Below are 12738 nucleotides of genomic sequence, written 5' to 3' on the forward strand. Positions count from 1 at the left end.
AATTATTTAAATACATGTAATAAAATGAAAATATGTTTTGAAATATCAATTCTGTGGCTATTTCAACAATTCAAGTGGTGTATTTTCTAGACAATTGTTGTACGGAAGTTCACATGATTTTGTCTCATGCACACTCATCTGTTTATAATGAATAAAAGTCTGATGGATGTATGATAAATGAGCATTTGATGGGCACAAACGCTCGACATCAGGTGTGAATGTCATGGGTCCTCGGAGATGACCTTAAAAACGGATGCCCTGTGTCACAGTAGGTGTTGCACTACTCACTGCTCAATGGCCATAAGTGCCGAGCATAGGCCTAAATTTGAAGCCCTTCACCAGTCTTGGTGACGTCTCCATATGAGTGAAAAATTCTCAAGAGGGACGTTAAACAAGATACAATCAATCCAAGATTTCAAGGGAATAGTGATATATTTTGCAAGAGTATTTATCCAAAGAAAAATATTTCCGATGCTAAGCATGTCTGAATTGGACAAATTTCACCGTACATGTAAAATAATAAAGTGTACAGATTTGCCTTTCTCGTATATTGCAGTGGTCTTATGGAATTGTTTTGTGGGAACTAATGACAAGGGGAGTAACTCCATATCCAGATGTGGAGACAGAAAATCTTCTGAAATATTTGACAGGAGGGCATCGACTAAAGAAACCTAGACAGTCCCCAGAAGCCATGTAAGTGTAGATTGTTAAGCTAGGTGTCTCAGTTCAACACTTTAATGCACTACTGTGTTTTAGAAGGAGAGATAGGGCAATTTTACATTGAGACTCTCAGAAGTTTCCACAATTTTACATTGAGACTCTCAGAAATTTCCACAATTTTACATTGAGACTCTCAGAAATTTTACATTGAGACTCTCAGAAATTACAATTTTACATTGAGACTCTCAGAAGTTACAATTTTATATTGAAACTCTCAGAAATTACAATTTTATATTGTGACTTTCAGAAATTACAATTTTACATTGAGACTCTCAGAATTTTCCACAATGTTACATTGAGACTCTCAGAAATTACAATTTTACATTGAGACTTTCAGAAATTTCCACAATTTTATATTGAGACTCTCAGAAGTTTCCACAATTTTACATTGAGACTCTCAGAAATTTCCACAATTTTATATTGAGACTCTCAGAAATTACAATTTTACATTGAGACTCTCAGAAGTTACAATTTTACATTGAGACTCTCAGAAATTACAATTTTATATTGAGACTCTCAGAAATTACAATTTTACATTGAAACTCTCAGAAGTTTCCACAATTTTACATTAAGACTAAGAAGTTTCCACAATTTTACATTGAGACTAAGAAGTTTCCACAATTTTACATTGAGACTTTCAGAAATTTCCACAATTTTAAATTGAGACTCTCAGAAATTACAATTTTACATTGAGACTCTCAGAAGTTTCCACAATTTTACATTGAGACTCTCAGAAATTTCCCCAATTTTACATTGAAACTAAGAAGTTTCCACAATTTTCTCCAAAATTTGATTTTTCTGTGTATTGTTTCTAAGGAGGGAAACTCTCAAACATCATATTTATGATTACACATCCTCTGTTTTTTTCATTGTTAATTAATTTGTAAATTTTGTCTTGGATTAAATCAAATAAGATTGAAACAAAGAGAAATTGCGATCAATGCATTTGAAAGAACTTGTATAAAATGTTATGTGCCAGATGAAATAAATGCAAGGTGTTTTTCCAACCCCCAACCCCAGAATATGTGATTGGCAGATACAACAAAATTGTGAGTGTGGTTGTGGTATCAGCTGTGTTTCTCATGGTGTAACATCCCTTCACATTGTAGCTACCTGTTGATGCTGAAGTGCTGGACGGATGTCCCCTCGGACCGGCCTACATTCCAGGAAATCAGCGAGGAAATCAAACAGTTCACAACAGCGGAGGAATCTAACGACGTCTCACAACCCTTACAGACCAAAGTAGATCTCGGGGAGTCCCAGGAGTACTTAGGGGTGATGGGCTGAAGAGAAAGGGCTGAAGGGATCCGAGGGTTTCTGTTGTGATTATGGTGTTCTGTTTGACGAGGAGACAATCAGTGTCGAAGCAGGCATGAATGAAATGAGAAAGAATAGGAGGAGATTAAAGGGCATCCCAAAGTCGAGCGGAGGAAAAAGTCTCCTTCTGTTTGTTTTGGAAAGCTGTATTGTGGCTAGCTTACCTTGAAATTTTTCTAATGATTGTGAAAATATTGTCTTTACACTGCCTTGCTTTCTCAGAAAATTACCATAATTTAATTTAGTAAAAATGACAAATTTATTTCACAAATCACAGCCAGAATCAAAAATTTTTACTCTTATTTTCTTCTTTTTTTTTTAGGGGGGGGGGATGTATTTTGATATTAAAAATAATTCTCAAAATTGAATTATTCAAGATAATACTTAACATAAAGTGATTTCCATCTCATAATATCTTTACAATATTAAGGGACCATCTGCTTCAACTCTTTGAAATCATATTGACAAGATAATTTTTCACTAGTTCATCAAAATCCCACAGTCATGCATTATGTTGGAGTCGATTACAAGCTTCCTGTGCCAAATATGTTGTAGAACAGTTGTCCAGTTTAAGAATCAGCAAGTTGTGGAATATACCTTTATTTTTTACTCATTATATGTGCAATTTATTATTGAATATACAAATATGATGTGCTAGTTACGCTTACAACTGAATCCCATTGTTTGGTGCATATCAGCTTTTTGTAGTCCTCATTATTTATTGTACTTTTACACATTGCTCGATTATATGTGCCATAGTTTTAATGGTATGCAAAACATCTGTCTATTGAATTGTATATATTGACATGTACACATATTTGTTTTGAGTAATTCGTTTATCATGCATGGTTTGGAAATTGATGTTAAATTTTTTTATGTATGTCTTTTAAATACATGAAACAAAACACTTTTTTTTGTGGAGGGTGGGATGGGGTGGGGTGTTAATACAAGATTGGTTATTTTTCATCATCTTGTAGCAAAGTATATTTAATCAAAGGTTCTGTATCCAAGTTTTGAAAGTGTTCCCTCCTTTTTGGCCTCACATCAAACATCACATCTGAGTTACATTGTAGATCTGGGGTTTTTTTTAAAGACTGAATAAACCACTTGTAGAAGATATATATTTATTCATGTACATTATTTTTATCACATCACATACTCTTCCTTTTATATTTTATTTAGATTTCATATTCTCATTGTTCTTTAATCTTTGGAGAATTTTTTCTCTAATATCCTCGATTCACATTTGATATTCTATGTCTCAATTGTATGCTTTTCCGAAGGAAAGTATTAAAAAGCCTTTTATAGATATTGAAATTTTACGCAGGAACATTGAACTTTGTTTCCATTTATGGTAAAGAACTTTGACAAAATGTTTCATTTTTGAAAGGATATTGAAATGTAAACCGTAAGACTACTGTATAATCTCAGCATAGCTCTGCTTTTGTACATGCCGATGCTTATAAAGCGTTGATGCATTTTATGTCGTTGCTTATTATTTGTATGTATACATTATTAAAATAAAGGTAATTTTTGTCTTTTATATATATAAATATAAAGTCTTGTATTTAATGATTTAAATTGGACTTCCACCAAATTTTCATTGCAATTAATTCTTTATCAAAGAATTAAAAATTCAAATTTTATATCTTTTAAACGAGAAGCTGTAAACAAATATTTGAATCTGCAATTCATGTCAGTATCAGACTTCCGTCCTTTTTTGATGCTCTGAAAGGTCTTTTCTAAAGCATCTATCGGATTTTATACATTCTAGGCCTTAATAGATTGGCCTAGATGAAAACCATACTTCTAAGGCTAGCATCATCGTACCTCATATACATGTTCCCAAAGATATATGAACACCCACACAGAAAGGAAAGGTAATTTGAAATACAAAAAAGATAATACTTGAAGAGTGTAAAGAAGAAATATCTGATCAGAGTGGTTCCAAACTTTACGTACCTAGTCCTTGTTGCTCCCGGAGGTACATAAGGCAGGGACTAGTGTCCTCCACTGCTGTCTGTCTTTTGCCTGCTTCTCTAATTCCCTATAAGTTAGGTCCCTCTCCCCTCTTCTCTAATTCCCTCTAAGTTAGGCCCCTCTCCCTCCTCTCCGTCTCCGGGTGATCTTTGGGCGGCCTAACTTCTTCTTGCCTTCTGGCGTCCATCTTCAGGATACCTAGGTGATGTTGTTGGTCGGTTTTCCGAGGACATGTCCAATCCATCACAAACGGTATTTAAAAAAAAAAAAATGATGTAGAATAGATTAATGTTCAAAGGCATGACCCCAGAGTAAAGGGCATGCTCTCAAATGTATTTTCAATATTGGATAGAACTAGCATTGGTTATACACTGTCTTTTGAACAATAAGAGGTAGAGTCGTATTTTACGCGAGAAATTAATATCGCGAAATGACTGACATTAAAATCTAGAGAACCTGAATTCGCGAGTGGACTGTTGATCAAAGGTTATTACATGAATTCGTGAATAGAGCATCGTGCTTTACGTGATGCTAAGCTCCTAGTGTATGGGATCTAATCACCAACAGCTAGTCAACAGAAGGAATTTTTTGTTGTTGCAGGGACGCTAAGATTAGATTTAACTACTGAGCGTATGAAATGTCCGTGACTGTAAATCTAAACCTCTCTGATCTAATCGCATGTTAAAGATTCAACTACTGGGCGTATGAAATGTCCATGACTTTTAATATACCTTCTTTGATTTAATGACGTGTGCAAGATTTAACTACTAGTAGTATGAAATGTCCGTGACAGTTGATATGGACCTCTCTGATTTAATGACGTGTGTAAGATTTAACTACTGGTAGCATGAAATGTCCATGACAGTTGATATGGACCTCTCTGATTTAATGACGGTGTGTGAGATTTAGCCACTGGGTGTATGAAATGCCCGTGGCAGTTGATTGGGACCTCTTTGATTTAATGACATGTGTAAGATTTAACTACTAGTAGTATGAAATGTCCATGACAGTTGATATGGACCTCTCTGATTTAATGACGTGTGTAAGATTTAACTACTAGTAGTATGAAATGTCCATGACAGTTGATATGGACCTCTCTGATTTAATGACGTGTAAGATTTAACTACTAGTAGTATGAAATGTCCGTGACAGTTGATATGGACCTATCTGATTTTATGACGTGTGTAAGATTTAACTACTAGTAGTATGAAATGTCCGTGACAGTTGATATGGACCTATCTGATTTAATGACGTGTGTAAGATTTAACTACTAGTAGTATGAAATGTCCGTGACAGTTGATATGGACCTCTCTGATTTAATGACGTGTGTAAGATTTAACTACTACTAGTATGAAATGTCCATGACAGTTGATATGGACCTCTCTGATTTAATGACGTGTGTGAGATTCAACTACTGGGTGTATGAAATGCCCGTGGCAGTTGATTGGGACCTCTCTGATTTAATGACATGTGTAAGATTTAACTACTAGTAGTATGAAATGTCCATGACAGTTGATATGGACCTCTCTGATTGAATGACGTGTGTAAGATTTTACTACTGGTAGTATGACAGTTGATTGGGATCTCTCTGATTGAATGACGTGTGTAAGATTTAACTACTGGTAGTATGACAGTTGATATGGACCTCTCTAATTTAATGACGTGTGTAAGATTTTACTACTGGTAATATGACAGTTGATTGGGATCTCTCTGATTGAATGACGTGTGTAAGATTTAACTACTGTTAGTATGGCAGTTGATTGGGATCTCTCTGATTTAATGACGTGTGTAAGATTTTACTACTGGTAGTGTGACAGTTGATTGGGATCTCTCTGATTGAATGACGTGTGTAAGATTTAACTACTGGTAGTATGACAGTTGATTGGGACCTCTCTGATTTAATGACGTATGTAAGATTTAACTACTAGTAGTATGAAATGTCCGTGACAGTTGATATGGACCTCTCTGATTTAATGACGTGTGTAAGATTTAACTACTAGTAGTATGAAATGTCAGTGACAGTTGATATGGACCTCTCTGATTTAATGACGTGTGTGAGATTTAACTACTGGGTGTATGAAATGCCCGTGGCAGTTGATTGGGACCTCTCTGATTTAATGACATGTGTAAGATTTAACTACTAGTAGTATGAAATGTCCATGACAGTTGATATGGACCTCTCTGATTTAATGACGTGTGTAAGATTTTACTACTGGTAGTATGACAGTTGATTGGGATCTCTCTGATTGAATGACGTGTGTAAGATTTAACTACTGGTAGTATGACAATTGATTGGGATCTCTCTGATTTAATGACGTGTGTAAGATTGTACTACTGGTAGTATGACAGTTGATTGGGATCTCTCTGAATTAATGACGTGTGTAAGATTTTACTACTGGTAGTATGACAGTTGATTGGGATCTCTCTGAATTAATGACGTGTGTAAGATTTTACTACTGGTAGTATGACAGTTGATTGGGACCTCTCTGATTTAATGACGTGTGTGAGATTTAACTACTGGTAGTATGGCAGCTGATTGGGACCTCTCATATTTAATGACGTGTGTAAGATTTAACTACTGGTAGTATGAAATGTCCGTGACAGTTGATTGGGACCTCTCTGATTGAATGACGTGTGTGAGATTTAACTACTGGTAGTATGACAGTTGATTGGGACCTCTCTGATTGAATGACGTGTGTAAGATTTTACTACTGGTAGTATGACAGTTGATTGGGACCTCTTTGATTTAATGACGTGTGTGAGATTTAACTACTGGTAGTATGAAATGTCTGTGACTGTAGATGCTACTTTGATAGAACGCAAAGTTTTTATTCTAAATTCAGTGAACATGGATGATGCGTACATCACATTATTATGAATATTAGTTAATATGATCGTACCCTAAATCATCGTCACAAGTCCCCCTAGGGGAGATGAGAGTCAAGCGAATCGGACACTTGGCATGCGAAAATGAGAGTAAGTGAATCAGACACTTGGCTTATGAAGATGACCCTAACTGAATTTCCACCGAAAGCTGAATTTGAAATAGGTTTGTTTAAAGAAATCATATTCAGCGTGGGTTTTTTTTTGACAAAGTGCTTGTTTGGTATGTCTGTGACAAAGTGCTTGTTTGCTTTGTCTGTGACATAGTGCTTGTTTGGTATGTCTGACATAGTGGTTGTTTGTTCTGACATAGTGGTTGTTTGTTCTGATATAGTGGTTGTTTGGTCTGTCTGTGACATAGTGCTTGTTTGGTCTGTCTGTGACATAGTGGTTGTTTGGTATGTCTGTGACGTAGTGGTTGTTTGGTATGTCTGTGACGTAGTGCTTGTTTGGTATGTGTGTGACGTAGTGCTTGTTTGGTATGTCTGTGACGTAGTGCTTGTTTGGTATGTCTGTGACGTAGTGCTTGTTTTTTTTTTTAAATCTGATATAGTGGTTGTTTGTTCTGATATAGTGCTTGTTTGGTATGTCTGTGACATAGTGGTTGTTTGTTCTGATATAGTGGTTGTTTGGTATGTCTGTGACATAGTGGTTGTTTGTTCTGATATAGTGGTTGTTTGGTATGTCTGTGACATAGTGGTTGTTTGGTCTGTCTGTGACGTAGTGCTTGTTTGGTCTGTCTGTGACGTAGTGCTTGTTTGGTCTGTCTGTGACGTAGTGGTTGTTTGGTATGTCTGTGACAAAGTGCTTGTTTGGTCTGTCTGTGACGTAGTGCTTGTTTGGTCTGTCTGTGACAATTTTGAAGTTGACTTGCCTTGAATTAGTTAGTGCATATACAACATGTCTTTTTTAGATGTATAAAATACTTTTTTATTTGTTTCGGAATACATTTAAGATGGTATAAAGCCAATATTTTGATGTTTCGCTCGGGGAGGAGTGTATGGTTCAGCCGTGGCTTAATACGATGTTGTATAGTATAATGTGAGGCATTTCACAGCTTTCAGCTTCCTCGACATGCGAGTGTGTTTACATTGGGGGGATTCAGTATACATGATATGATATGATTTATTGACCAATTATGGACCCACGAGGGGCAAATATACAAAGAACATTCATGATTTAAGACAACTACAAGAGACAGACATGCATAGCATACATGTATTTAACAAAGTTTTGATTACAATACAATTTAGATTGATTGCAATATTGGAGTTAAGGTAACAACGAACGGGGACTGAAAGTATGACTAGATGTTGTGCATTTACATGTAACACAGCTATAACATATAATGATTACATTTAAAAAGTGGATCTTCAAAGTACAAGGGACACCAGGGGATGGTGCTTGAGAATCTCTTAATCTATGTTGTATTAAATAGACTTCTTATTGTTTCCAAAGCACGATTGTAACTTACAATAAAACGTATTATATCAATTGTGGTAACAAGTCAGGCCCGTACCCAGACTTTTTCAATGGGGGGTGCATAAATTTACGGCGAGCGGTTTGGGGGCCGATTTTAGAAAATATTTGACTTTAATAGTGCTTGATGATTTACACAGCCGACTTTAATAGTGCTTAATGGTTTTCACAGGGGGCACCCCCCCCCCCCTCGGTACGGGCCTGCAAGTGTTCAAAACTATGTGTGATCTTAGGTTCTCCCTGTGTCCAATGTATTCAAATAGGTACATAAATGTGATAGTTGGACTTTTGTTTATTCAGATGCTTGCATTCATTCATGCGCAGCGCTACTAACTACAGTTTTTGTGTGTATGTGTTTGAATAAACCTAAACACCCCTATTTCTTATAATGGTTAAGTCCAGGTCCCAGGTATTGAATAGCCTAGGTGAGAGTATGTACATTTTAATAGGTAATGTACTGGGTTTAAATTTCTATTGGCTGGTTATTTGTATTTTGGCCAATGGTAGACCCTGGCGGGAATTTCAGGGTGCTTTCAGGTATTTTTTTTCAAAGCGAGTAGTTAGTGAGTTGCTAGACCAGTAGTTTGTGTTATTTAGGTGTGACTACTACATTTCATAAATCTAAAAGTACTTGGATTGTTCTATACAACACCTTTACCTGTAAGTAAAATAAGCTATTTAAAATCTATAAAATCACTAATTTAATTCTATATAAGTAATTAATGAATGAGAAAAGTTATATTTTAAATAAATTGCCAAACTTGTATGAAAGAGAAGAATGGAAGCTTCTAAATGTTATGAATATCTATTCAGCAATTGCAAGTTTTTATTTTAATTCATGCATCCTTAAATAAGAAAGGTTTGTGAATATTGTTATAATTGCTGTTTTAATAGGTCAGTATATATAAAGCCCAGTTTTGAGCCAACACTGTATAAGGGGCTAACTCGGAGAGAGAGAGAGAGAGAGAGAGAGAGAGAGAGAGAGAGAGAGAGAGAAGAAAACCCAACCAATAAATGATTAAAAAATAAACCAAAACAAATAACAAATTATCACGGGCAGATTTACAAAAAAGTTTTGAATATAAACATATGAATGAACTTTCAATTATATATAATGAAATATTAATTTTCGTCGTTTGAAAGTGCAGTTGAATGAGTCTTACAAACAAAGACAATGTTGTTACAAGCTTTGTCAGCTGGAACCAAAAACACTGGTTTACTAAATGGTACGTACTTTTGTTTTCATATGTCTAATGTGGGAATTTAATATTCCTCTTATACTTTTAATCCCTTCAGACAATGTATCAACATCTATAATGTACAATATTTTAAAAGAAAACTTTCTAATTTGTTTGGATTCACATTCTCTCCAACCTGATTTTGAGTTGAAGTCAACATCATTATTGATTAAAAAAAAAGAACCCCCTACTTTCGTGTTTTAATTCCTACCGGTAATTATGCACATCTCACTATAGTACAAGTCATAAAGATCCATACTTATGTATATTCAAATGATTTCTGGAAAGGGGTGTAAAATGTTTCAGAGTCTTTCTTTATCACGTGGTGTGTTTTGACATGAATATTTGTGGCACTTGCTACTTGGTATTTTTAAGTAGTATGTGTATTTTTCTTTTTTTGTTCAGCTGTTTGTTTCTTCTTTCTTTCCTTGCTGTACAAGTGTCAAAGTATCGATTAATTTCATTTTAGTGGTATTTTAAAAATGTTTCATGCGCTATTATTTATCACATATTAGTTGGTGTGAATGATGATAGACTTGGAACTACTATTACAATTCTTTTCAAATTTTCAACCACTACCAAAACTTTAATTGTTTTTAAAACTCTTCTTCTCCACAACCTCACATCTGTTAGAAAGATCAATTGCATAGTTATGTAGAGTAGGGAGACTTTTACCAAATTTGTAAATTTCATGATCTTCTAAAGGATAGAGAATCTGACTGCAGGATGGGGCCAAACTTGGTAAGACGTTGGGAAATGGATTGAAGAAACTCCAAATAAGATACGAAAACGAGGCTTTATTAGGTGAAGAGATCATAGTTCACATGTGGGAATCTGTGGACAGAAATGACCAGTTGTGTTTTGAATTACGAGAGGCCCAGATATATGTATTCAAGCTTCCATGGCATTTCAGCAAACAACCATCAATGAGTGTAAATTTGTATTCCCACATTCAAAAATGTAACTTAGCGCGACTTGTTTCATATCGATTGATCAGTCGTTCTTTGTACGCAACTTTTGACTACGGATTACTCCGTTTACCTGATGAAGATATAGGGCTCATGTCGGGTGTTACCAGTCGACAGTTAATGCTTACCCCTCCAAGACACCTGATCCCACCTCTGATATATCCAAAGAGTTCGTGTGTATCTAACTCTCTACTTTATATTCCTTACTGTTCGTTATCTTCACCTTTCATAGGCAGGTAGATCCAGGGGTTGCTCCCACCTTACTGACAAGATTATTGTTACATACCAAGTTAGTTATTTTCCTTTCGCATAAGAATATTGATGATGTTACTGTGTATTGCTTAATTATATAAGTGTTCGTTATCTTCGCCTTTCATCTACGAGAAAGTCAAATAAAAAACAATAAATAAAAAAGTGAGTTATTTTCACATGCTGATCCCTCTCGGGTAACCCTAGTACTACCTGCTGCCGTCATTCGTTTGTTGTTCGTCGGTCGTAAAAGTTTGAACATTTTCAGCTTCTTTGCAACAGCTGAACCAATTTCAACCAATTGTTGGTATATAAAAGCTATGGCTGAGGGGATACAACTATTGAATTACATGGTCTCTGCCTGTCTTGGGTCTAAGGGATGGGGCTAAAACCATAACAAATTGGTGTAATCCTCTAAAATATTCTTCTCTACACCCAGGCATCAAGCAGTCAAACTATTGGCGTGATTATGATAAGCAATGTGTGAGTCTTTTATCAAAACATTGTATTCAGGGTTCATGCCACAGGATTGGTTATAGATTAAAAATGCATTATATCATAGACAATAATCTTCGCTACTTCTAGACAATATGCAGTCAAACCTGATGGTACCTACCGATTTTGTACTGACTTTCGATTAGTAAATTCTGTCACCAAAACAGACTCTTATGAAAGGCGAATATAACGGACAGTGATCAATCTCATAACTCCTACAAGCAATACAAAATAGATAGTTGGGCAAACACTGACCTCTGAATATACCAGAGGTGGGATCAGGTGCCTAGGAGGAGTAAGCATCCCCTGTCAACCGGTCACACCTATTCCTAGAATTGACGACTGTATTGACAAAATCGGAAATGCCAAATTTGTCAGGAAATTTGACCTGTTGAAGGGTTACTGGCAAGTACCATTGACTGAGAGAACAAAAGAAATATCTGCATTTGTGACTCCTGATGGTCTCTTCCAATACAAAGTGATGCCGTTTGGTATGAAAAATGCGCCAGCGACCTTTCAGCGGATGATTCATTCCCTTCTACATGATCTTCTACATGATCTTCAAGGATGTGAAGCCTACATTGATGATGCTATCATTTACAGCGACACATGGAAGGAACATCTCCATCTCATGCGTGCATTCTTCGACAATCTGGCAGAAGCAAATTTAACAGTGAACCTTGCAAAGAGTGACTTTTTTCATACTACTAATTAGGTCATAAAGAAGGTCAGGGCTATATCACACCTATTATGGCTAAAGCGGAGCTATTGCAAAGTTCCCGATTCCTACAAACTAGAAAGAGTTAATGAGATTTTTGGGCATGACAGGTTTTTACAGAAAAGTTTGTCTAAATTTTTCTTCAACAGTTGATCCACTTATCAACTTATTGAAAAAGAAGGCTAAATTTGTATTGACCAAGGACTGCGACGAATCATTTTGTAATGGTTGCATCATGGTCTTTCAAGATTGCACTAGAAAATTCATTCCTATTATATATAAACTTAATTTTTCTTATTAAAAAACTCTGGTTAGACACTTTTCTATTATTTTGTTTTGGATTATACTAGGAACTACGATTTTGGATTATTATTTGTGTGTGTGTAGATTCTGTTTGGATTTATTATTCAACTAACGTAAGTTAGTACTTTGTTATTGTTACAATTTTCTATCAGTTATTAATTGTAAATAAATTTTATTCATTGTTTAATTGCCTTTTGTTAGTATATTCTGCTGCGTTATACTAACGGTTTGTTCTGACTCAAAACAGCATAAAAAGAACACGGGAAACAAAATGATGTATAAAGCGCATACTCTGGTGACCGTTAAGGCAAACACACCTCTTGGTTGATAGTAGTATGGTATAGGAAGGATGTACGCCCCTACCCCCTCAATTTAGAATTTTGAAGTT

The 12738-nt window shown here is 35.5% G+C and overlaps 1 protein-coding gene across 6 annotated transcripts in view; it reads left to right on the top strand.

Moving 5' to 3' along the window:
- Positions 1-3575, top strand: part of LOC125655292 (plexin-A4-like) — a 50884-nt gene extending 47309 nt beyond the window's left edge. For all 6 annotated transcript variants that reach the window (XM_048885533.2, XM_056145261.1, XM_048885532.2 and 3 more), the window contains 2 exons: positions 557-693; positions 1830-3575. In XM_048885533.2, coding sequence (XP_048741490.2) covers positions 557-693; positions 1830-2007 — 315 coding nt within the window. In that variant the 3' untranslated portion in view covers positions 2008-3575. The remainder of the gene's footprint in view (positions 1-556; positions 694-1829) is intronic.
- The last annotated feature ends 9163 nt before the right edge of the window (positions 3576-12738 follow it).

The sequence above is a fragment of the Ostrea edulis genome, chromosome 7 (genome assembly GCF_947568905.1).
Source record: "Ostrea edulis chromosome 7, xbOstEdul1.1, whole genome shotgun sequence".
NCBI classification, from domain to species: domain Eukaryota; kingdom Metazoa; phylum Mollusca; class Bivalvia; order Ostreida; family Ostreidae; genus Ostrea; species Ostrea edulis.